General features: G+C 44.4%; 1 protein-coding gene across 2 annotated transcripts; it reads left to right on the forward strand.

Annotated features, from left to right (window-relative positions):
• The first annotated feature begins 429 nt into the window (after window positions 1-429).
• Window positions 430-23,063, forward strand: epha2b (eph receptor A2 b). 2 transcript variants are annotated; one of them, XM_058642871.1, is made up of 17 exons: window positions 430-612; window positions 1,303-1,382; window positions 2,855-3,503; window positions 13,653-13,808; window positions 14,364-14,723; window positions 14,918-15,048; window positions 15,200-15,371; window positions 15,474-15,573; window positions 16,187-16,242; window positions 16,338-16,463; window positions 17,126-17,323; window positions 17,426-17,487; window positions 17,939-18,148; window positions 18,251-18,400; window positions 18,505-18,698; window positions 19,587-19,742; window positions 21,162-23,063. In XM_058642871.1, the coding sequence occupies exons 1-17, from the start codon at window positions 528-530 to the stop codon at window positions 21,268-21,270; spliced, it is 2,994 nt and encodes a 997-aa protein (XP_058498854.1). In that variant the 5' UTR covers window positions 430-527; the 3' UTR covers window positions 21,271-23,063. The 2 variants fall into 2 exon arrangements, with proteins under 2 accessions (XP_058498854.1, XP_058498855.1); XM_058642872.1 differs by having other exon boundaries at window positions 17,126-17,311.
• Window positions 23,064-24,248: the final 1,185 nt, after the last annotated feature.

A 24,248-nucleotide genomic window follows, 5' to 3' on the forward strand; every position in this document is an offset into this window, starting at 1 on the left:
AATCACTTTAGCGTGCAGCGTTTTTGTCCATTAGGGCACCAGGGGGGCCATTGCCCTTCCCCCGTCCCCCACCTTTGCACGCCACTGTCAAACAGACCCACTTTATTCAGGAAAGTGAATAAAGTGAATCAACTATGTGAAGTTGACTCATCTGTGCATGAAAGTGTACTGAACGCTCAGACATTTACAACACAGTGAAGGTTTGGTGGTTAATGGAGGATCAAAAGTTAAAAACTTTTTTCATCTTGTTCAGAATGCGCTTACATTGGTGGATAAATGTAGGTAAAGAGTGAAGGGGCGAGTTTCCCTAAAGGTTATAAAAGTTTCTCATGTGTGTGCCCCCCCCCTCCACACACACTCACACACACACACACACATTCCTGCAGGCGGAGTCCGTGACGCCGCCCGTTTGTGAATGAGTGAGTGTCGCAGCAGCAGCAGCAGCAGCAGCTTTCACTTCAGAGAGCAGAGTCCCGGAGACAAGCCCAGCAGCAGAGACTACGAGAGAGGGAGGAAAAGTTCGCCAAATGGATTTCTCCGGTGGAGTCAGACCTTTATTATTTTCCTATGTCCTCATTAACGGCATACTTATCACATTACAGAGTAAAGAAGGTGAGTTTCTTCTTCTTTTTTTTTTAAATGAATACCTTTAAATTAATGTAAGGCAGCGGTGCCATGGGGGCGAAACTCCTGTAAGAAACTTTGCAACCAGGAAACATTCCGTGTTCCTTCGCTGACAGTCACACATTGTGTCAAAGTCTTTTTTTAAACGGGGTAACATTCTAGAAATGTCTGCGCTTGATAAAGAAGTGATTTGCTTGTGTGTAGAGTAGACCGCTTCTCTGCGAGCAGGTGAATTATGGAGTTTAACACGTTTCTGAAAGTTCTACATCAAACTGTGATTCTTTTTCCTTTTTTTTCCCAGTTTAAATTCACTTTTACATTCTCAACAAAATATGTAATAACGAAATTAATTAGGAAAAAAGTTATACATTAATATGTCTAACTTTAGAAAAAAGTTATACATTAATATGTCTAACTTTAGAAAAAAGTTTTACATTAATATGTCTAACTTTTTTAATCTCTTATTCTCTAAAAATAATAATAATAGTAAGACTTTTAATAAGCCATAGCAGTAAATTAGATTGGTAATTACAGGATGTCAGGTATAATGCAGCAGCAATCCTTAACCCAGTCATTTAAATGCTGCATAGTTCAATTAGTGAACATGTAAACTCCTGTTTTGTTTCCACGTGTTTAAAGATTCCTTCTCATGCACTGACCGTGTTCTCGTCCCCACAGAAGTTCTTTTGGATATGATGGCAACTGGAAGTGAACTGGGCTGGTTGACATGGCCGTTGGATCAGGGAGACAAGCCCGGGGTGAGTATTCCTCCATCCCCTCCTCCAGCTCCCATGTTTCCACCTGGAATTTGCCTTGGGATAAATGTGCACAGTGAACACTTTGAGGGAAAACCTGGGATAAACTCCAGGGAAACTTATTTGACCAATTGAGAGTTGTGCGTTTCGCCGCTGCAGTGTGAACACACATCAGGTTTCCATAAAAGCTGGCAGTTAAATACTAATGCTTGCTTGGATGTATGGATATGAGAAGCAGTTGTAGGATCCTTTCAGGAGTTGACTTCAGAGCATGTCTGGGCTACACCAAACCTTAGGCAGACAGAATAGCTGCTAGCACTGAACTGGAAATACTTGTGGCTTCTTGTGGTTTTAAGGCTTCAGCTTTAGAATTGTATGTTAGAGGGCAATTAACTTTTAAAGTCTGCAGCATGTGGTACCTCTTTTTAGAGGGGGAGGGGTTTAAGATGGCGTGAATCAGCCAGAACTCCCTTTTTCTTAAATCATGTCAAAGACGCATGTACAGAACAAACAGCAATGTTAATGCGGCCGCGTGCGCTGGTTATCTCTTTGCCAGAATAGAGGCTTGTGTGTCATTGTCCATTTTGTGGTTTCAAAGAAACTAAGCAGTGAGACTCGTGCACATGCACTGTTTTTAGCTTCATTTAATGTGCTTATGACTCCAAGGCTTGTGCAGATGTGCTGTTTACTGTGGCCCAACTTTCCCAAAAGAGGTTTCACTGCATAAATAATCACATTGAAACTCAAGTTTCACTTCAGCATCATGTGTTGATGTCATGTTCAAGTTTGCTGTGGACAGAAACATTCTTTATAGTGATGTAAAGTCGTGTAACTAGCACCACTTATGACAATTATTATTTCAAGTTTTACTGGCCCCTCATAAAAATGTTCACCAGCTGTTTTAATAGAAGTGTTGGTTCTGCTGTTGTCCATCAACTTTTTTTATATAGCACTGTGGCTGCATGTACAGAGCAAACCACAGACTCTGCCCCTGTCAGTACCAGTTGTTCTGCAAGAGCCAAGGCTATGTTAAAACATACCGTCACTTTTATTCAGAAATATTTGTGGCACAATTTAGTGTGTGAGCTGCAGCGCTCTTTGGGGGAAGATGCCAAACAGAAGCAATGTCATGTGAAAGACTTGGAAATAATTTAGTATCTTTGCAATGTCAGAAATGCTTTGTCACACAAAGTCCTTGCTGTGTTATTGTGCTGTAAACGCTGATAAAGTGAAGGACTGTAAAAATGTTCAACTGGAATAATTATCCTTTGTGTAGAGCCATGGGTGTCCCCTCACGTAGACTGTTTTCATTTCCAGGTTCAGATTACAGTGGTTGAAACCTCATGTGAAGTGCTATGATGTTCCTTTTATTTTTGCCTCTGTTATAGCTTTGGCTCAGCCCGGCATGCTTCGGCGCTCCCCAGGGATCAGTGTTTGTACCTCTAAACTTGTTGCTTTGTGTGGTTTTGTTTCAGTGGGAGGTTGTCCAGAGGACTGTGAATGGCTCTCAGCTCTATACCTACTCTGTCTGCAATGTTGGCGAACGTGAGCAGGACAACTGGCTGCGCACCACCTTCATCCAGCGGCACCAATCGGCTTCGCGGGTTTTTGTTGAACTCCAGTTTATTGTACGTGACTGCAACTCTTTCGATGGTGCCTCGCTGACCTGCAAAGAAACCTTCAACCTCTTCACGTCTGAGTCGGATGCAGACGTGGGGACTACCTTCCGCAAGGGCCAGTTTAAGAAAGTGGCCACCATAGCGCCTGATGAGATCACCGGCAAAAATGAAATGCGCATCAACACAGAGACACGAGTGGTGGAGAACCTGTCCCGTAAAGGCTTCTACTTGGCTTTTCAAGACATCGGGGCCTGTGTTGCGCTCCTCTCTGTGAAGGTCTACTACAAAACCTGTCCGGCCACAGTGAAGAGCCTTGCATCATTTCCTGAGACTGTGGCCGGAGGTGAAAACCATGCCCTCAGGGAAGTGAATGGGGTGTGCGTGGACAACGCAGTGAGTGAGGAGTTGCCTCGCATCTACTGCTCTGTGGATGGGGAGTGGGTGGTGCAGGTCGGACAGTGCCAGTGCAGACCAGGCTATGAAGAAGTCCAAGACGCCTGTCATGGTAAGAGTGTGCCTGTGCCAGTATTTGTAAGCTCTCTTTAACTGCCAGTACACCGTCTTCTTTTAAATAGATCATTTGGCATCGGTCACATTTTTTACCTTTAATCTAATTGTCGTAGGTTGTAAAACAAGCCTCTATGGCAGTTGCGGATATTTTTCATAGGTGTTATTATCATTGTTCAGTGGAATTCTGCCCTTGGCTGACACAGCCCCTCTGCGATGGAAGGAATGCTTAGGCCTACTTGTACAAGTCCCGGCATCATCCCTGACCTTGAACCGATACCTATAAAATTAGGAAATATGCTTCTTAGTTTCAGCTGCAGGTCGTCAACTCAGTGGAAAATTGTGTACAAGCACAAACAAATGAGCTTATGCTGTAAAATGTGATGCCGTTGCTCTTGAGAATTTTTTTTTTTCTTACAGAATGTAGTGAAAGTGTTTTATTTTTTCACGACTGACTTTAAAACTTTGTATTTAAGTTGTTTCCACGAATCTTGTTCAAACACTTCACCTATTTAACACCAAGTTATAAGTTAACACTCATAACTTGCATCGTGTTGCATCAGGTGACTTCCTGCTCTCTAACCTTGTGTGGAGGTGCGTGTGCTGCAGCGTCGAACCATCACCTAGTCTTTTTTACTTTGTAGTTGTGGCGTAGTTGTATTTTTAAGCCCCTCAAAGGAGGCTCTTATTGTTGTGGCAGGGCCTGTCAGAGTGGCTGAAAGTGATGAAAGAAGTTGGGAGGCTACTGTAATGTGATGGATTAGCATCTTAAATACTGGCCTGCATGTGGCAGTGTGGGGGGGGGGGTGGGTGACAAGAGCCTCACTGAATTCATTGGAAGCATCACAGAAGGCAGAGGCCGTGTTTGTTTGATGGGACATGCCGACTGCATGTTCGCCCGTCCATCTCTCCCTGTTCCCCTGTGATTTCACAAATCTGCTGAGCTCAGGCTCTGGGGTGGATTGTGTGACTCAAGAAGCATATTTGAACATACGACACAGGCTGGCATGCAAGGACCTGTTGAGATCTGCTTCATGACAGAACATCTAAAGACTTCCATCAGTGCAAACTCCTCCTCCTTCTCCTCTACTCTTTTGGCACTCTTGTATGTACACACACATGCACATTGCACACACTACCTGAAATACACGCTTCAGACACATGCCTTGGAATACAGTTGTAAAACCACATGCAGCGTGCCTACTGTGCATTCTCTTTCCCACTTTGTTAACGCATAAAAGCGATGAAGTTTTCTGTCAGTACATCATTTTAACCTGCGGGAAAGTGCCAGGTAAGATGATTAGGGGGGGGGGGGTGAAGGAGGAGCAGAGGCAGGAAGGAATGAGAGAACAGTCATGCAAAAGTTTTTAGTGGAGGGGTGTGATTTTTTTTTTTTTAAAACAGAGAGAGGTGAGAAATGGAATGTAAAGGTAGGGGGAACAATGAGGATCTGTGTTTTCCTGCAAGGATGGACGAGCCCACCTCAACCTCCTCCTCCTCCTCCTCCTCCACCTCCACCACCTCTCCCATTTGGTTGGTACATTCCTGATGAGTTTGCCTAGGAGGAGCCTCCCAACATTACTCCAGACCTGTGGAATTCCCATGGGAGGAAGAGTAGCTTCAGATTAAGCCTTCACATTAAATTTACTGAACAAAGCCCCCAACCAAGCGAAAATACTATCAAGATGAAGTCACATGACAGGTCTGAGGCCTATGAGGCAGGAGGAGATGAAGGTGGCCATGAAATGAATCATAGGATTGCAGTGCAGGGTCGAAGTGTTTTGCTCGAAGGGCTTTAAATGGAATCTAATGCAGACACACAGTTAATCATTCTCCCCCACTTCTTTCCTGTGCTGTGTGCTGTTGAGGGAATTACCACAAAACTTCAATTGTGGTGTTTTTTTTCTGACTTGGGTTGAAAGTTTCCATGTTCAGTGATGTGATCGCTCAGTTTTATGGCTCCTCTGCCCCACAGGACCCGTTAAAGTAGAAATCTGTGACTTTATCTGGCTTTCGTCTCCCGCCTAGTCATCAGCGCTCACTGCTCTGGTGTTTTTGGCTTTGAGATCACTCGTCCGTCAAGCTGTGTTTTTAGGCTCCATATTTCCATAAAGTCCCTGTTGAGGTTTCTGAAGGTGGCATGTGGCGCTCTCAAAGGCCGTCCTCCTTTCAGACAAACCAATTCTACAGATAAAACATTTACTTCCTACTTTTTATAGACCTGCACAAGTGTTTAGAGCAGCAAGTCTAAAAGCTTTTATGCACTGGTTGTTAATCATATAAGTCAGCAGAAGCAAAGCCCCCAAACCGGCCATTATAGACTACTGTAAAAGAGAATTATCTTCGCTCTCATAATACATTAGCCTCAACTGCAAAATTAACCTGAAAAGTAAAAAAAAAGCACCTGGAAAAGCGCTCTGTAAAATTTACGTTTATAACCGTGATCCTCATCAGGCTGATGAATGCTGTCTTTGTGTTTGTCTGAGCTCGAGTGAATCATTTTTATGTTTGTACTCCTTTTTCATGTGTATTTGCTTTCTTTTCCTCACCCTCCCGCTTTCATACCTCACCCGCTTAATTAGCAATAAATCTTTCTTTGTATTTTAGACTCTGCTGAAATACAGATGATAACCATCTTTCTCCAGCGAAAGTATTCAGATCTTTAACTTAATTAAATTCACTACGTTAAAGGTAAAACCCCCATGCATTTTGCCTTTTAAGTTCTGCTCTAGTGCTAGTACAAATGTGTTATCCTCAAATGTAAAAAAAAAAAAAGACAACTCATAGTAGGACAATTTGATATTGATTGTTTACCATATAAGCAGCATTTTGAGCAGCTTGTTGTGGTGTAGATCATTTTGAACTTCTTTCAATGCATCATATTTATATATTTTTTATAAATAGATTCACTATTTTAAATGCAACAGTTCAACACTGAAGTAACTTACAGTAGACCTCCAAACAACACAGGATGTAACTTAAGTGGTTACTGTAATAAACGAGTGACATTAGGATTTAGGGATTTTAATAATCTTTTTTTGGAGTCTGGAAAAAATAAATCTCTTCGTATTTACAATTAGGTTGTTGGCTCTTAAGTCTGGCAGCCGCGCTGTGGGTTTCCACTTGTGACTCAGTGTTGATACTGACAAAGTCTTCCTCCAATGCCTATCACGCCCTTCCTTACCCATAATCCTCCCTGCCACAAAAGCACAGCATTCTGTGTGTCACCCCACAAAAGACTGCTGGCTGCCCTGGCTGGTCCTCGGGATTGTGTTTAACCGTCCAGGTCCACACCTCATCAGTCGCTCTGAAGCCTCAACAAACAGAGCTTAATCCCACATTAGTTTCCACTAGGCTGTATTTAAAAAGAAGACATGAGTGTGGAATATTTCAACTGCTGAGGGCAGTCTTGGAGAAAATGGCATCTTGGTGGAACAACTGTCCACTCAGTTCCAGTAAAGTTATTATTCCTTTTGCCAAAGAGGTTCCAGTAAACTATTTTCAGTCTCCCCTCCTTCCCTCACTGCCCGTGTCTCCATACTCATCCTCAGCTGATGTAACAAACAGTTGGGGACTAAGTTGTAGCTGTGTGACTGCGTACTGTGGTGAGTGATTTGTATGGGTAGTAATTGACTTGGGTGTGTTTGTGCTTTTCAAGCAAAGTAACTACTGGTTCTGCTTGCTTTTTTGCCTTTGTGCAATCTCTCTCTTTTGCCGTTCCTTCGTCTTCCCCCACATCCTCTCCGTCCCTGAAGAGTCTTTCTCTTTCGGCCTTAGTTTTCTGCCTCTTGTCCAGTATTTATTTGATAGTTTCTTATCTCAACACATAACTCACATGACCATTTTACAGTCCTAAATGCAATTCACTCAAGAGGCATGCACTGTTGCGCAAGCTGTGCCAAGTACAAACAAAGCGGGTTTTTCTTCCCTCTCGTGTCGTGTTCTTTTTGTTTGTGAAATCACAGAGCTGTTGTAATGTTTGGCTGTATTTCTGGAACAGGTCGTGAATATGATACTAATACAGCTAAACATCCCGTTTCACACGGTCCTGGTGGATCTATTTAGACTGTAGACAGTGGTACCGATGAGTACACGTGGAAGCTATAATGGAAGCTATATAAGAACCGTTCAGTCTGTCTGAGAGTTCTTAATGGAGAGGGACGAGGAAAAACAGCTGGCTTTGTGTACATACTGGTTAATGCATATACACTTAAAGAGGAAATGTAAGGTTTACATTTTTGTTTTTGCTGCTGAATGTTTTTGAATTGATTTCGATTGCCACTCATGTTACAAAAACAGAGCTCAAGTGTTTCATGGACCTTAAAGTGTGTTTGTACCTGGAGTTGGCTGGTTCATCCTAATCACCCCAGAACCTTTAAGACCAAGGATTTGTGCAATTTTAGCTTATCTGATGAGGAGTATACAAAGAAACATGAACATAGCACCACACCTCAGCATCTCAGGGATTTGATTAAGTTGGCTTAGGGTGGATTTCACATAATGGAATCATCTCACTCCGGCAGGGTTAATCCCCACATTGAAATTTTCTGCTCGAGTTCCCTGAGCTTGTGATCTCTCAGAAATGTGAAATTAAGGCGTAAGACACCAATTTATTTGTTGGACAGTGCTCCATTTCTCATTTTTCACTTACATGCACAGGCTGGATATAACCATTCTTTTTGCTCTGTAAAGCTACTGTGATCACTTAGAGTGTGTGGATTTGTCTGATCTTGTGCCAGGGTAACGTCTGCCTAGCAGGCTGAACTTGAGGGAGTTGGTTAGATAATGGGTGGACGCTGAATGTACTTTCATGCAGTGTCGTGCTCCGTCATGTTGGGTCACGTTTTAGTGAACAGAACACTGGCAATTATTGCGAGTAGGATGACGGGAAATGTAACAAAGATGAGATGTGGAGGCCCCCATGGTTGTTCGATGTAAGCAATCGTGCTGTTGTGGTTAAAAAAGTGTGATGAGTCTAATGGTTGAGCCTTGGACATGTCAGAGTGCACGAAAACCACTGTCGAATCAGATGGACCTTGGATGCACTTCACACTGAATCGGAATCTGGATCATTAACGGTGGAGACATGTTAATATCAACCCTCACATGGTGTTTGACCAACTTTATCAGCAAGTATTAGTTAATTGTCTTTATATTGTCTGTGTTTAAATGCAGCTTCCTAATTTGGTCTCTAAATATTTGCCATTGGTCACATATCTGAGGCTCAGCAGTTCTCGGCTGTTTAGCACGAGTGTTAGTTGTGGTGGGGAAGTTGAGACATATTTCCTCTTGGTGACATTCCTGAGTCTGGAGGCTACATGTGTGAGTGTGTGTTGTGTTGGGGGGGTCCAGGGCAGTGTTAAGCGCATTGTATTGTATTGCTGGTGTGTGAGGTCAGCACTTTCCTTCCACTGTGTCAGTCAGCCGCCTCCACCGCCCATTCCACCGACCCACCCACCCTTCACTGCTAACAGGACAAGCATGCAGCGGAAACCGGAGGTCACCTAATCCCTTGGTGACTCCGCAGCCCGTTGGCTCAGGGTTTTCTATTGTCGCTCTACGCTGAGCGGCAACACTCAGCCACTTTCCATTCTGTTGCCCTGCTAAGATAAGTCATTACATTTATTGGTGCATTTGGTCCCATTTTGGCCCCTTCCTCTAACCAGGAAGTGGACTGGCTTCCAGTCTGTGACCTGTTGGCTCAGCGTGGTCTAGTAAAATGGTGCTGTATTTCCCACCTGGCTGTCTGGATTTGACCGGCAACACGGAGAAACGTGACCGGATGACCATGACTGTGGTCCAGCTGAGGCCTGTGGAAACTTTTGACGGCAAGGTTTTTCCCCCCCCCCGTTAAGTGCATCTGCTTTATTTCACATTACTTTGGTACATGTTGAGGATGTTTTGTGCCTCCTTGACTCTCCTTTCACTCTCAGTGTCCCTGCTCTGTCTGAGTGGACAGGCCAAGTGAAAGGAGAAGGGGTTTCAGGGAATTTATTATGTTTGTTAACAACCCAGATGAAAGCCTGCGTGCAATTGTAAAACAGATGTAATGCCCTTACAGCTGCTCCATCGGTCAGCTAATCCTTTTGACTAATGCCCCCACACTCCCCCCCGCTCCCACATGCACACACTTTCATCAGCCCCTACACCTTTACTGTTGACTCCTCCACCCCTCCCCTCCTCTACCTCAGTGACCCTTGGCTCATGTTACCGGTTCACCTCCCCCATCACAGACCCCCTTTGTTCCACCACCAATCCAACTCCCCCAAAATGCTAATGACATGGTGTCACCCTGCATACAAACAAAATGACATGACATATTGCAATTACGGGTTTGACCAGGTCGCGGAAGAAACTCGGGGGATGGGGTGGATAAGTGAAGAAGGTGAGGCTCCAGACAAAGAAAAAAAAAACTGGCTTGCCTCCAAATAAATGTAGGGTTTTCACTGATAAGTTCCAAAATATTGCCTTATTTCTTATAGATTTATTTTCCCAAGATGGTTTTATTATTATATATGCAGTCATATTTATGGATTCAAACTCCTTTCCCACTGAGACAATTTACAGACTGCTGCTACAACTCTTTCTCTCTCTTCCTCCTCCTCAGTGTGAGCATGTGTTTGTTTTACTTGGCCACTGACTCCCTGTAAACCATGCACAGTTTAACTCACAGCTACCCCGAGGCAGACATGACCCTTCTGTCTTTTAGAAGCTCAGCGCCGGACTTGATTGTGGGGATTGTGGGAGCGCCCCCAACCACTTAGTCCTCCAGTCCTGAGGGTGATTGCCGTTGTCAAGCCACCATGTTACCCATTCATCCATCCATCCTACCATACATTCATCACTGTCGCCATCTCATCCATCTTAACTCCTGCCGGCAAACCGGGGGGCCCTTGGGCGTTCTGTCTCCAGAGCCACTCAGGCTCCCAGAATGTAACAGGCCCCTGCACACACTCTCAATAAACAAACACGGAGCCACTCAAGGTGCACGGGGCCTCTCAAATGACAAACAGTTCCTTGCTTTGTGGCAGTAGGGAGGGAACAACTGGCTGCTCGAAGTTTGTCAGATGTTTCAACTTAGAAGAGGCTGCTGAGAGACTTTTGTTTATGAGAAGGAAAGAGTTTGACACAGAATGCCCCCCACCCCCCTCCTCCTGGGTATAAAGTCAATACGTTCCAGCTTCCTTTTAGGTTATTATTCTGTCTCAGGACTCTGATAGTTTCTGTGCTGGCTCTTCTGTTGGTCACGCTCCTTCATGTTTCCATGCTTTGATTGGCTGTTTTAGGAAGGAAGGCTGCGTCAGCCTCACGCTTCCTGCTTCCTGTTGTGTCCAGCAACGACTCAAAGTCCCCCCACACTTTGCCCATGAAAACAAGGAAGTTTTCCTTTCACTGGTCTTTGCCCTTTTGTCGAAGAATCCCCTTGTTAAATACCTCGGCGGAGAGTCATCGAATTCAGATTACTGTCCCGGTGACTCATGTTTTCATGGTACACAAACCCATTCACCTTTACAATCGAGAAGTGGGTCTGAAAATGAAGCTACAGTGGAGCTGCGCTGCTACAGGCCTCCTGTTGGGTGGTGTGCACTGGAATGCTTCTTGATTATAGAGGCAGCTCACAGTGTAAGGCCATCGTCTCCACAGGCCTGACCACGATGCACTGCAGCCGGCACTGTAACGCCAAAAAGAGGCTAGTCCTCCTCTATTCAGTTGCCATGTGGCATCTTGGTTATTCCCATCTGCAGTGCTTGTGTGTGTATGTTTTTTCTTTCAGCACTTGAATGGCATGGCATTCTCCTTGCCTGCTGGTCAGTGGTGAATAGCAATGTTAATGGGTTAGCTGGGAGCCTTTTTACAGAGGACTGGGAGGGGAGAAAGGAGGGGAGGATGGAATTTGGGGATTACGAGGAGGAGAGGTAGGGGTATGAATCTGGGTTCTCTGGGTTGGAGGTAGCAGCTGTTCCCCCTTCTCAATAGAGGAGTTCACCCTGGCCTGTCTCCTTTCTTTCTCCCCCCTTTCTTCAGTCCTCAGCAGGATACAGTATTGCAGTCTCTCTTTCTTGAACCTTCTGTCCCCTCATACCTCCGCTGCTCTGCCTCGCCCATCTTCTGCCTCAAATCTGTTAATGAGTAGCAGTAGTTGTCAGTGAAACAGCTGGCCGAGAGAAGATGTTGTCGTTAGGGGAGGATTGAGTAGCATGCAAGGCGATTGGACAGACTTACAAATTCTTTTCAAGCAGAGTGTGTTTCCCTCCACCATTGTTGTCATGCTCTTCAGTTAATGCACAACTCTTCACAGCAGCTCTGCCACAACGGTCAACCACAATGATAGAACGAACCCAAGTGCCGTCGAAGTGAACCTCATGGTCAGTTGAGTAAATCCCCTTGATACGACTTAAATGGAGAAGGAGCCGCGTGTTTTCTGTCTTGTGTGTGGTCATTTGTGGCTTCCTAAAGGAACTTCACTCAACTGAGCTGCATTTGAAATGCAGTCACCGGCCAAGTCAGTATCAAAGTAAATTATCTATGTCCTTGACTCTGCCTCTAAAATCTCCCCACTCTCTCGTTGCAGTCTCAGCAGGAGTTTGGTATTAAATCTGTGTGTTTGCCTTTTAACTCAATGTTGTTGCTTCTCCCTGGTCACTGGCATCAACTTCAATCCCTCACTGTGCGAGCACCGTTCAAATTGGTTATCATGTTCTCTTTCCATCTTGCTCGATCACTGTCATGCCGCTATCATCCAATCTCACACTCAGTATGTTTACGTGATGTTAGGCAGAGAATTGTGTTAGTCTGACTGAAATGTTACCAACTGGACTTTCTCAAAATTGGTCAAACACACCCAGACAATAGGCTTTGGAGTTGAATTACTATTGCATGTTCAGTCGGACTCAAACTAGCGAAAGGTTCTCTGGGCATGTTCTGTCGTTCCTGTCCCCCAGGCTCTTACACAGAAGAAGACAACAACAAGAAAAGCGTGGCTAAGACCAGGCTGGTAAATGTTTTAAACTGACGAATGAGGCTGAGTTTATACTCTGTCAGTTCAAAGTATATATACAAATAATGTAAATTGTAGCACAAAGTGCTTTACACAACATGATAAATATATATATGTGTGTGTGTGTGTGTGACTCAGAAGAGAAATGAGAACAGGTGACAGGCAGTGCACATAATCCGTCTTGTGATGTCAGACCCATGTGTCCATGGGTGTGCTTTGCATACATGTATGTGTATTTTGTGAATACATGTGCATGTGGCTGCGTGTGTGTATGTGTGTGTACACGTGTGCATGAATGTGCGATGGTGTGAGGACATGAGCAGCAGCCGCTGGAATGCTCTTACAGAGTTGGGTTGGGGGGGTAGCTTGGGGGGGTCTGGGCTGTCTCATTTTCAGTCTCCTTTATAGTGTGCCCCCTCAGAAATTTCACACTGTATTAAGTTCATATTTCACCACCGTTACACGCAGCTGGAGCCTCTACCTGCATTCCATCAACCCGCGCTGGACGTGTGAAATTAGGTGTCATCTTATCTCTGCGATACAGTTTCAGAAGTCCACATGTGGGTCTGTGACGGAAAAAAAATAAAATAATGGACTGTTGAGTGTGAACGGAAGCTATGCGTAAAAGGAGCTTCACTTCTAAATGTTGGAGCTTTTGGACTCTCGTTGCCTTTATTTCAATCGTTTTGCAGCACTGAAGACTGCTGTAAGCTGCTGTAGGGGAATGTGGGACGACTGGTTTTGTTTGTTGAGACAGTAAGAAAGCAACAGCAGTGAGGCGTTGTTGGCTGAAGAAGTAAAGAGTAGGAGTGCCGGCCATGTTTTTGTTTAAGGGCTGCAGTCATGGACTCCTGTGTCTTCACTGGAGTGGACAGCGTTTTAATGAGTAAGGTCAACACTGTGCAGAGCCGTGCCTCTGTTTTTCCTCCCATATCTCTGTCACTTGTCCAAATCTGACCTTTAGCCTTGACACAATAACACGTCCTCTCAACCTTGTTGCCTTGCTGGAAAGGTGAAAAGTTCACTCACACCATGACGGATCTTTCTTGCTAGAATGAAGTGGCGATATGCTGTGTCATATGTGATGTTGCCTGCAGTCACGGTTTCTTTGTTCTCCTGGTCATGCAAATAAATGTTTTGTGTTTGCAGAATGTCAGCCTGGCTTCTTCAAAGCTCATGCTGTCAGTGACAAGTGTGAGCCGTGTCCTGCCAACACCCAGAGGCTTAACACCGGGGCTCTGTTTTGTCCCTGCATGGATGGCTTCTACAGGGCCCCAACTGATCCCCCTACTGGAGCCTGCTCAGGTGACGACTCCCCTTGATAAGAAGGTTCATTTCGAAAATGTGAAAGTACTTGCCATTAGCAGGGATGAGCCAGTATAATTCTCTTTATTAGTACTGGTCTAAATCAGTAGCTCAGATATCAGAAAAAGAAAAGTGTAAAATCTGATATGATTCGAAACCCCTAAATTCTACAGTTTAAAAGATGTAAAACGATTGTATTGGACTGATATGATGTTATAGGACAAGGAAAAGAGTTATCAGGCCATCCCAACATCATGTACTACTGAGTAATGTCACACCTGCTTCTTAATGTGAATCAGAAAGTGACACAGGAAGTGACTTTTGTTTGAAGCATAATGTGCAGGGATTAAATATTCTTCATTCGTCTTTTATCTTTTCTTTCCCTGCCCAGATTAAACTGTGCAAAGGTTTTGATTTCATGATGGATGGTGTGACATTCACAATCACTTTAGATTTTCTAATTTCAGTGTCATATGGGAAGTGAACATCTGACGTGTTGCCGCCTGGGCTTTTTCCTCCTTATCTCACATTCTTTTCCAAATCTGTGTTCACCAGGTCTTCCCTCTGCCCCACAAGATCTCGTGGCCACGACCACCCAGCTCTCTGCAGGAAAGCTCCTCCTCTCCTGGAGCCCACCTGAAGACACCGGTGGTCGAACCGACATCACCTACAGCGTTGAATGCCAGCGCTGTGAGGGCACCACGTGTCAGCCGTGTGGAGAAAAAATCCGCTACGAGCCCGCCAGCGTGGGCCTGACTGACACCAAGGTTTCAGTGAGCGAGCTGGACGCTCACCTCAACTACACCTTCACTGTGGAGGCACACAGTGGCGTGTCGCTGTTCGCGAGTCAGGCAACGCCGCGGGCTCATAAACCGCCCTCCACCAGTGCTCTGACTACATATCTGCACTACACAGGTGAGTGCTGCTGATATCAGGCAGTGGAGTGATGATATCTGTGCTGCAGTAATGACAGATGCTATCTGAAAGGCAGCGGCAGCAAGTAGAATCATGCTGCAGGATTGAGAAGTGCACACATTGCATCACCTCTGTCAGGTTTTTTTTTTCTTCCCCCCATTGACACTGAAACATTCACTGTCCTCTGTTCACAGATCCTCCCAAAATCACATCTATACGACTGGTAGAGAGGACTTCCACCAGTCTGTCCCTTTCCTGGGACATATCACCTCAACCACGGGCCCAGCATCGAGCCATCCGCTATGAAATTACCTATCGCAAGAAGGTGCCCCACTCTTTTTACTCATTTATTGTTTGTTAATTTGAGTTGATTTAAAGCTATATGACAACTGTCAGTGCCAGAACTGAGGCTTTTATTTTCAGCAGGAGCTCTTATGAATTCATTCCTCTGTTGTTTTTCTTCCTCCGTCTCCCAGGACGACAAGCTGGACGGGACGACCTACGTCGTGCACAGATTTGAGAAAAACTCTGTCCAGATCAATGATCTGACCTCGGGCACAGCCTACTTGTTCAGGGTGCAGGCCCTGGGCAGTGATGGCAGCCCTGGAGGCTCCAGCATGGAGGAACAGTTTGAGACTTCCTCTGAAGGTACAGAGGGGAAACGACTCTGCAAAAAGCTCCACTTGTAGCTTTGTTCAAGAGTGGCATTTAACTCATGTACATCTATGTTCTTTTTTTCCCCCTTCCTAGGACACCTTACTCAAAACAACACCGCAATCATCTTCATCGCAGCAGTTGGAGCAGCAGCCATGTTGTTCATAGTGTTCGTGGTCCTGTTCCTTCGCAGACGGTCAGTATCCGCGCCCCTCTGCTGCTCTCCCTGTCTCTCTGTCCATTTCCTCTTTTATTGGCTTCCTCTCTAATTCTTCTGCTCTTCCTTTGTGGGGCCTTCAAGTGACCTGTGCATTCGCTCTCTCCTCACCTCTTGTTGTCTCTCTTCCTTTAGCCACCTTTCTCTTTATCTGTATCTGTGTCCCGGCACTCACGGGAGGAGACACTGTCTCGAATGCACCTAATGATTATATTCTAGTGAGCGTTGAGGCTTTTGAAAGGAAACTGTGGTGCATTGTCTGCGATAAGAGGCGTTTCTTTCTGCACCAGACTGCAGGCACTTTGTGAAGGTGACCCGAACGTGCGCATTAACAGCCTGTGGACAGTCTGTCCACCTCCCTCCCGCCTGCTTGTCTGTCTTTCAGTTGTTGGATCAGCTTGGCAAACAGTCTGTAATCCTCAGCCTTTCTCAAAGGGCTGTTTCCCTCTGAATGGACGCACAGCAGTTCTGTCAGGACAAGAAAAATAGTTAGAGTAGAATTTTTTTTTTTAAAGTAGGAAGATAATTTAGGAACAAGTTTGTTTGTTGTTTGGAAGTGGAATATTAATATATATGTTTTTTCTTTATTTAGGAAAAGAAACTCCCATGCCAGACAGGGACCAGAGGACACCTATTTCTCCAGCTCAGGTAGACAAAAAAAATCTCACTTATTTTATTCTTTTTTTGTTTGTTTGTTTGTTTAATTTGATGACCGTAAACAATCGTTCCTCTTTTCCTCTCAGATCAACTGAAGCCTCTGAAGACCTACGTGGATCCACACACTTACGAGGACCCCAACATAGCCGTGCTGAAGTTTGCCTCTGAAATCCACCCCAGCCATATAACCAAACAGAAAGTCATCGGAGTTGGTGAGTGACAAACCTGTTGAGACAATCTGCTGTGGGGCTTAACCGTGAGATGTTGACAGATTTTTCAATCCCCAACTTTGCTGTTTATGTTGAACCCTTTTTCACAGTTTAAGACGCTGACTGACAGTGGTTACTCTAGCGAGATTAACATCTATCTGGCTGCCGTCTCATTTCTCACAAAACAAGTTGAGGCATTTTTGTTGTGTCGCAACTCTTGGCTGCTGTACCTGTGTGTTTTGGCTCAGGTTGACTAACACTTACACAAAAGAAATTGTTGCAGAAAGAGTATTTTGGACACATAACAGAGCACCTTGCTCGGCCCTGCCCGCATCTTTCCAACATGATTCAATTATTTAGCCGTGACCACCTTTACCCTTTGAACCAGGATTCTGTTTTTCCAAACCCACCTCCTTAATTCCCACGACCGTGACCCCCCACCCCCCTCCTTTATCCTCATGTGACAGCTGATTCCCATGCTCCCACACCACAGGCCATCCACCAATTAAGCAACATTGGCTGTGTCTCTCAACACGCAGCTAGAACACACCTCTCTAGGACAGCCCCAGGCAAAACTTCCCCCCTATCACTCAGCTGGAAGCATAACAAGAAACACACACAGGCACCTGATATCATGTTAATTGTGGGGTTTTTTTTTTCTGCAGGAGAATTTGGAGAGGTGTACCGCGGTAACCTGAAGGTGCCAGGGAGGAAAGAGGTGACAGTGGCAATCAAGACACTGAAGCCTGGCTACACAGAGAAACAGAGGCAGGATTTTCTAAGTGAAGCCTCCATCATGGGCCAGTTCTCCCACCAGAACATCATTCACTTAGAGGGGGTGGTCACCAAATGTAAGGACTTCTGTAAGTTATCCCCCCCATTTTTTTACTCTTTTATCACATTCTAACATTTTTGTTCTCTCAGCCTTTTCACTCGGATGATAATTTGTTTTTGTTTGTGCACAGTTAAGCACGCCATGATTGTGACTGAATACATGGAGAATGGAGCGCTGGACAGATACCTCAGGGTGAGTCCACCTACCACCACATGCCGTCTGTGCACATGGAAATGTAGTAAATAGCAGCTCGGCTCGCCGTGGTACAGTGTGACACAGTGAAAACATGCTTCATGCTGAAATGATTCATTAAAAATGGAATTGAATCATGTCTTTGTTGTAATACTTATATTATATTATATTATATATTTACAAATGGCACCTTCCCATGCCATTCCATTCCAGTCATGATTCTCTGTTGACCAGTCAATGGACTGCATTGTGTTTGGCTCAACTCAAAACAGCATAGATTTATTATGTTGATAGCATTCACTATTTTTGACAATCAAAACACTAAAACTCACTGTACCACTTGGTGGAAATGAGGTATCATTTTACACAATGATGATACAAATGAGGTCCCTTAAAACTGGAATATTGTTCCTTCTCTCTCATGTTTATGTATTTGTGTTTTCTCCATCAGGACCACGACGGCGAGTTCTCCTCGTTCCAGCTCGTGGGCATGATGCGCGGCATTGCTGCAGGAATGAAGTACCTCTCTGACATGAACTACGTCCACCGCGACTTGGCCGCCCGCAATGTCCTCGTCAACAACACACTGGAGTGTAAAGTGTCAGACTTCGGCCTGTCTCGGGTGCTGGAGGACGATCCCGAAGGGACTTACACCACAAGTGTGAGTAGATCCAACTCCCCGCTCAAAGCACGAGGGCACACCATGGTGTAAAGAGCACAAGTTTGTTTGCGTCTTTGTTTCTAACTAACGTTGATTCAACAGGGAGGCAAGATACCCATCCGCTGGACGGCTCCAGAGGCAATAGCATACAGGAAGTTCACCTCAGCCAGCGATGTGTGGAGCTTCGGTATCGTCATGTGGGAGGTGATGGCTTTTGGCGAAAGACCTTACTGGGACATGAGTAACCACGAGGTGAGTTTTAGTTCCTCTGAGGTTTCGCTTAAGTGAACACTGACCAGTTTTTATCAGTGAGAGACGATTTTATTTTAATTATTTGCTTAATAATCTGCTCACAGGTGATGAAAGCCATCAACGAGGCTTTCAGGCTGCCAGCCCCTATGGACTGCCCGTCAGCCGTTTACCAGCTGATGCTGCAGTGTTGGCTTCAGGATCGTTCAAAGAGGCCACGTTTTGGAGACATCGTCAGTCTGCTGGATAAGCTGCTGCGGAGCCCGGACTCCCTGAAGACAATCGCAGACTTTGACCCACGGTGAGATTTATTTACATACCAGACTAAGGGCTTGAGATCATATTTTTACAGTGCTGAGTCTACAGTAGCTGCCACTATCAGCTGCCAGCTCTTGGAAACAGGTGTTTCCCCACAGTACAAGTATTACATACAGTATATTTCAGTTTTTAATCTCCCTTCTGCTAACTCCTCTGGACAATAGTGCAAAAACACTGAGACTCGGCTCTTTGTCTCCTCTGGCTTGAAATTTGATTTGCACTTGTCTCATGTAACACTTTGGGATTAAGCTGACTCGGCTTGGTCTCGTCTTGTTTAAATTTGATTCTGACTTGCCTTGATTAAATTATTTTGATTTGGACTCGTCGTACCTAACGTGCAACTTAAATTTACTGCTGCCTGAATAACTCAGTGGAGACTTGACCTGGACTCGCTCAAACTGACGTATAACAGCTCTGCCAGAGCTCTCCTATTTACCTTAACTTAAAGAAAAAGAACAGGGTGTATCAAGGTCTAGGTTTTGGGCGGAAAATGGGGAATAGCTCGAGGAAGGTCTACTTAAACCATTAAAAAGACATACTGACACCTTGCCTGCCAGGATAATGAAAGCAATGTGTGCGAACTCTTGGAAGAACACTAAAAGCCCATTGTTTGAAGCTGAAAGCACAAATGCATAGTTTTGTGAGGGAGCATTAAAGCCAGAAACGGTGAGAACGGACAATAGCTCTGCCGCTTGTGTCTTAATCGCCTCTTACCCTGACTGCTCCGACTGGTTCTTCTTTTTCCACCATCTTGTTTCCTACACAGTAATTACAGTCCTCAGCTATCCGCCTTTGCTGTGGGAAAGCCTGTTTATTATTATCATTTTGATCTACTATTAGGATTCTACTCTACTTTTTTTTTTGCTTGCAGCGTTTCCATTCGCCTGCCCAGCACCAGCGGCTCAGACGGCTCCCCCTTCAGGTCAGTGTCCGAGTGGCTCGAGTCCATTAAGATGAGCCAGTACAGCGAGAACTTCACCTGCGCTGGGATCGTGACCATGGACCAGATTCTCCAGATGAAGAACGAGTAAGTAGGACGACGACTTCGAATTCGGTGACACGATATATCTACTGTGTTTACTTTGTGTTGCTGTGTGTTTTTTTTGGCAAACACGAGGGAGATTTTGCCATGAAATATGCTGCTTTCCGCCGACAAAAAGTCTTTTGTGAACTTCCTCCTCATAGTTTATGTATTTGTTTTCCAAAAAATGTTGCGTTTTAAACAGCAAGCAGAATAGCTTTGTGCATAATATGATCTCTGCCCTCACTTTGCAACTTGAAAAATGTTTTGAGATGGAAAAAGCAATAGATGGAAGGAGAAGGAGTGGGCTCATTTGTGGTCGGCTGGTGGTGGTGGCTTGTGGTCGCTGCAGTTCTTATTCTTCTATCCTCTCTTCATTCTTTCTCTCATCCCTCCCTCCCTTCACTCACACACACGAGCTGCCCTGGGCAGCACTTTTGCTTGAGCCCCCAGAAACCACGGGTTTTTGCCTGTTTAGGGCAAAGGCCTTCTGTGGTTTCTTCAACATTAAAGGAGGGAAGGAGGAGGAGAGAATAACTCGTGGAGCTCGAGCAACTAGAGGAGATTAAGGAATTGAAATAGATGGATGAGATTTGAAGCCCTACTGTCGGCTTATTTGCACATGTAGAAAGATTGAAGAGGTGCACTCTTGAAGAATGTACCCCCCGAACTTAAGACAGGGTAGTTTAGGGCAACTGGATCTTCTCAGAAGTGTAGCTATGAGTGGCTGATTTAATCAAATGGGCTCAACCTTTGAGAAAAAAGGTTTATTGAAGCACATGATATAAGGTTGTTTAGGCGCAATAATGAGCACCAGAGCTTTTCCTAACCACATGACCAGCCAAAAGGAAGCCCCCCCCCCCCACGCCTCCATCCTCCTCGTGCTCTGCCATGGTAAACGTATCTCAGTAGACTCGGGAAGATGGGCAGACTGTGAAGCAGACGACAGACTCTTTTGAAGTATTTGTCGTACGGAATGGTGTGATTTCATGGCCCCATGTTTCCATGGCAGGGCATCTGGTAGCACTCTTGAAAAACCAGCAGTTATTTACAGCCCACCCTCTGGTTGCCAGACAAGTGATTCATGGCCAACAGGGAGAATCCTCGTTAAGTAATTAAGGCTGTAATTAAGGCTTAGGTCTTTACTGTGTCGCAGAGCTTCTGCAGGTTTACATTGTGTGCTTGTGAAGATTGAAATCCCCAGTATTAACATTTAATTGTAAAGATGCTCCACCCAAATGAACTGTTCGAGTCAGACATGAATGGCGTGAGCTTGAGGCTAACAATTTCTGCTCATTGGATGAGTCTGTGATTATCTCAAGGCTTCAGAGGCAGGAAGGATGTGCGTGAAAAGTGTTGGAGCGAGTCCAAATTTGAAATTCACGTGCAGCTCCACTTATACACTGTCATGTCTCTCTTTCACAGGGATATTAAGAACATCGGGGTGAGGCTCCCTGGCCATTTGAAAAGAATTGCCTACAGCATTTTGGGCTTAAAGGACCAGACCAGCACCCTGAGTGTGTTTGCAGTGTGATCCTGGCAACGGTGGACATTATAATCAGGCACTGAAGCAGGAAGCCCTTTGAACTCAAAGCTGAGCTGGAGCAAAACTGCAGGGACGGCGTCGGATCGGCCAAGACCAGGAGAAATATCCTGCCATCTTTTGGGGGCCGACTGAAACACATTCACTCACTGTACATTGTATTTCTTCACCCTATCCACACAGGAATGGAGCAAAACATTCAGCAGTAGATGACTCCATTAGACTCTGTATATTTAGATATCTATTTTTATTACCCATGCCTTCTGTACAGATACAATTCAGCGCCAGTGCTTTTATTGTGTTTTTTTTTTTTTTTTCTTCTTCATTTCGCATTCCGGCTCCATAAAAAAACAACAATCAATCCAGTTCTAGGAACAGCTCCAGTGCGTCCCTGAGCTTGTTTCCTCCTGTGTCAAACAAACAAGAGAAGCACAGTAAGCGTGATAGTTAGTATGGCTGCAGTGGAATCCAGGCCCGGCTCAGTTTGTGGTTGGTGCTGATGTCATAGCGTCTTCCTTTAATTGGCACTTTGGTCCCTTTTCTTGTCGGACCAATGAGGATGGAGCTAAAAAGAGCTTGAGCTGGCCTGGAGCTGAAGAGATGGTGCTGCTTAGGTGTGTAAACACAAACTGACCTGGTGCTGTGACAGACCGTATGTCTGCTGGTGCCACGCTGAAATTTAAGCTATAGTCAAACTAAACTCATACTCATGTTAGAACCTTTTTTTTTTTTTGCGGTACTCTTTGTGTACAGTTTTTCTTCTTCATTTCTCTTCACATTTGGTTCGATTGCCAAAAATATTGCAAACTTAAATGTAGCACTTGGACCAAGAATCACACGGTCTTTCTTGGTTCGCCTCTGATTTGGGACCACACTCAAGCTAGCCGAGCTAAAGGAACGGTATCAAAGTGACGTAACTGTATAGATTAAATTAAAATGAAAGTTTCAATTCGAGTGCAGTGCATCTGTTTGTAGCATGCCGGTAATGAAGAGGGAGATGGTGAAATTTGCCCCGCCCTGAGAAAGAAAACAATCACTGTGTTTCACTGTGGTTGAAATGATTTCATACTTAATAATAGTTTGGTTTGCAATTTCAATGTCCCAGTTTGTTTGGAAGAAACTAGGCTGAACGAAATATCCATTCATATTTCTGTTTCGGTTCGAGTCCCGTTGAGTTTCTGATGAAAATAAACTGTAAATTAAACTACAAGCTTTGACAGTTTAAAAGCATTGATATGTTTGTTTTGTGGGAGCAGGAGTTTGTCTCCTCCGTAATGAAATGGCTCTACAGAATATTGGGGATCATGTAGTGGATCTTCTCTTCATTGATGACTGCAAATCATTGTGTTACTGATGTGCACCTTCCTTTACTTGAATTATAACTCTATTTTCAAATGTGTCTGTAATTCTGTTTCAGCTGATGGATCTTTGAAAAAGGGATTTTCTTTTGTTATTACGCTGGTTTTGTTGATTGCAATTACACTTTGTACATTTTTGTATGATTTCACTTTCTGCCCTTTTACCACCATGATTTTTGATTTTTAAAGCTAACATCACGTGGTGTCTCCTACTTTCAAGACATTTTGAGAGTTCCCTCATCAAAGAGCAAACTCCTCCCCCTTCTCTTGTTGTTTTATACTGTATTTAATAGTCTATTTATTTTTTACTTTTATTTATTTATCCTGAGAAACACTGAGCTGGGATTATAACTGAAGTTTGCTCTCTCTCATTCTTAATAATAATAATGACAATAATAATAATAATAATAAAAAAGCTTTAATGTCTCTTTTGTTCCTGAATTATTCAAACCTGTGTTGACACTACTTGCATTTGTGGGGCGATTTAGCCTTGAATTAAATGTGTTTGTATGATTGAGATACATGTCGTTTTTTTGTTTTAAAAGGCACTGGGATGTTTATTCTTCCGTGCAGGAGGGAAGCTGAAACTGTACGTGCTGTTCCGTACACTTCTCTCCCTACTCCCAACTATTCATTTAATACTTTTTTAAAGCCTCTAATCAAATGGAGCAGATATGAAACTGTGAGATAAAAGTTAAATTGGGAATCTCTAACGCGGGCTTTGATGTTTCTGTTGTTTTTAGATGGAGCTCACGCTGTGATCTGCCCTTTGATTACTCACGCCCTCGGATATCAGATGTTCCACTCCCATGAACTTTTCTGCTTGCGTCATAAAGACCAATGCAGCGTGCAATGTACCGTAACACTGGACTTACGAGCAGGAAAATAAGACATGACAAGCCAGAGACGTCACTTCTATATGGTATCATATACCGAGCTTCGGCGTTCATGCTCTCCAACTGCTCTATAATCCTCAGTGCCTTCATATCATTTTAGCATTGCATGAGCATAAATCCTTCAGAGCAGAAGAAGACAGGCCACAGATTAACTGTTAAAAACAAATATCTTCGTCTCTTGTAGTCTGACGGTGTTGTGGGAAAGGTGTGGTCAGGTTCAGGCACAAAGACAGCTCTGTTAGGTTTGAGCCAAACCAAATCGTGTTTTGGTTAGAATTAGTATTTACTCAAATTGAGGTCACTTGATGTGATGGTTACAATAATAAACCTGTGGTCGAGAAGCAATCGCGACCACTGGTTTGAAACGGGAGACAAACGGTGGACTCCGATGTCGGAGGTGCCAAATGCAGAGTGTGCAGCGGCATTTCAAAATATAACGAGCACAATCGACCATGAAGCCAGACCTGTCACATTATGTATGCGTCGAGTTACTTTTGCGAGTCCAGGAGGAAAGGGGCCTTTCTTTGGAAGTGAATCTGGAGACATTTGTAACAATACTTTGTGCCTCTACCATGCGGCCTGTTACTCACTGACTATTCAACTTGTGAGCCTGTAAATGCAACATGGGATGTAAACGACGTCCTGGACTCAAAACTTTGAGAAAAGTAGGGTCATTGGAACAAGCTTGTCTCACGATATGGGAGACAAACCCATT

Source organism: Solea solea, chromosome 11 (genome assembly GCF_958295425.1).
Source record: "Solea solea chromosome 11, fSolSol10.1, whole genome shotgun sequence".
Lineage (NCBI taxonomy): Eukaryota > Metazoa > Chordata > Actinopteri > Pleuronectiformes > Soleidae > Solea > Solea solea.

Excerpts from the sequence above, each read along its gene's own strand:
- epha2b (XM_058642871.1), top strand. The coding sequence starts at position 528 with ATGGATTTCTCCGGTGGAGTCAGACCTTTATTATTTTCCTATGTCCTC. Across the intron at positions 17,488-17,938 it reads CGCTGGACAGATACCTCAGG|GACCACGACGGCGAGTTCTC; the intron begins GTGAGTCCACCT and ends TTTCTCCATCAG. Across the intron at positions 18,401-18,504 it reads GGGACATGAGTAACCACGAG|GTGATGAAAGCCATCAACGA; the intron begins GTGAGTTTTAGT and ends ATCTGCTCACAG.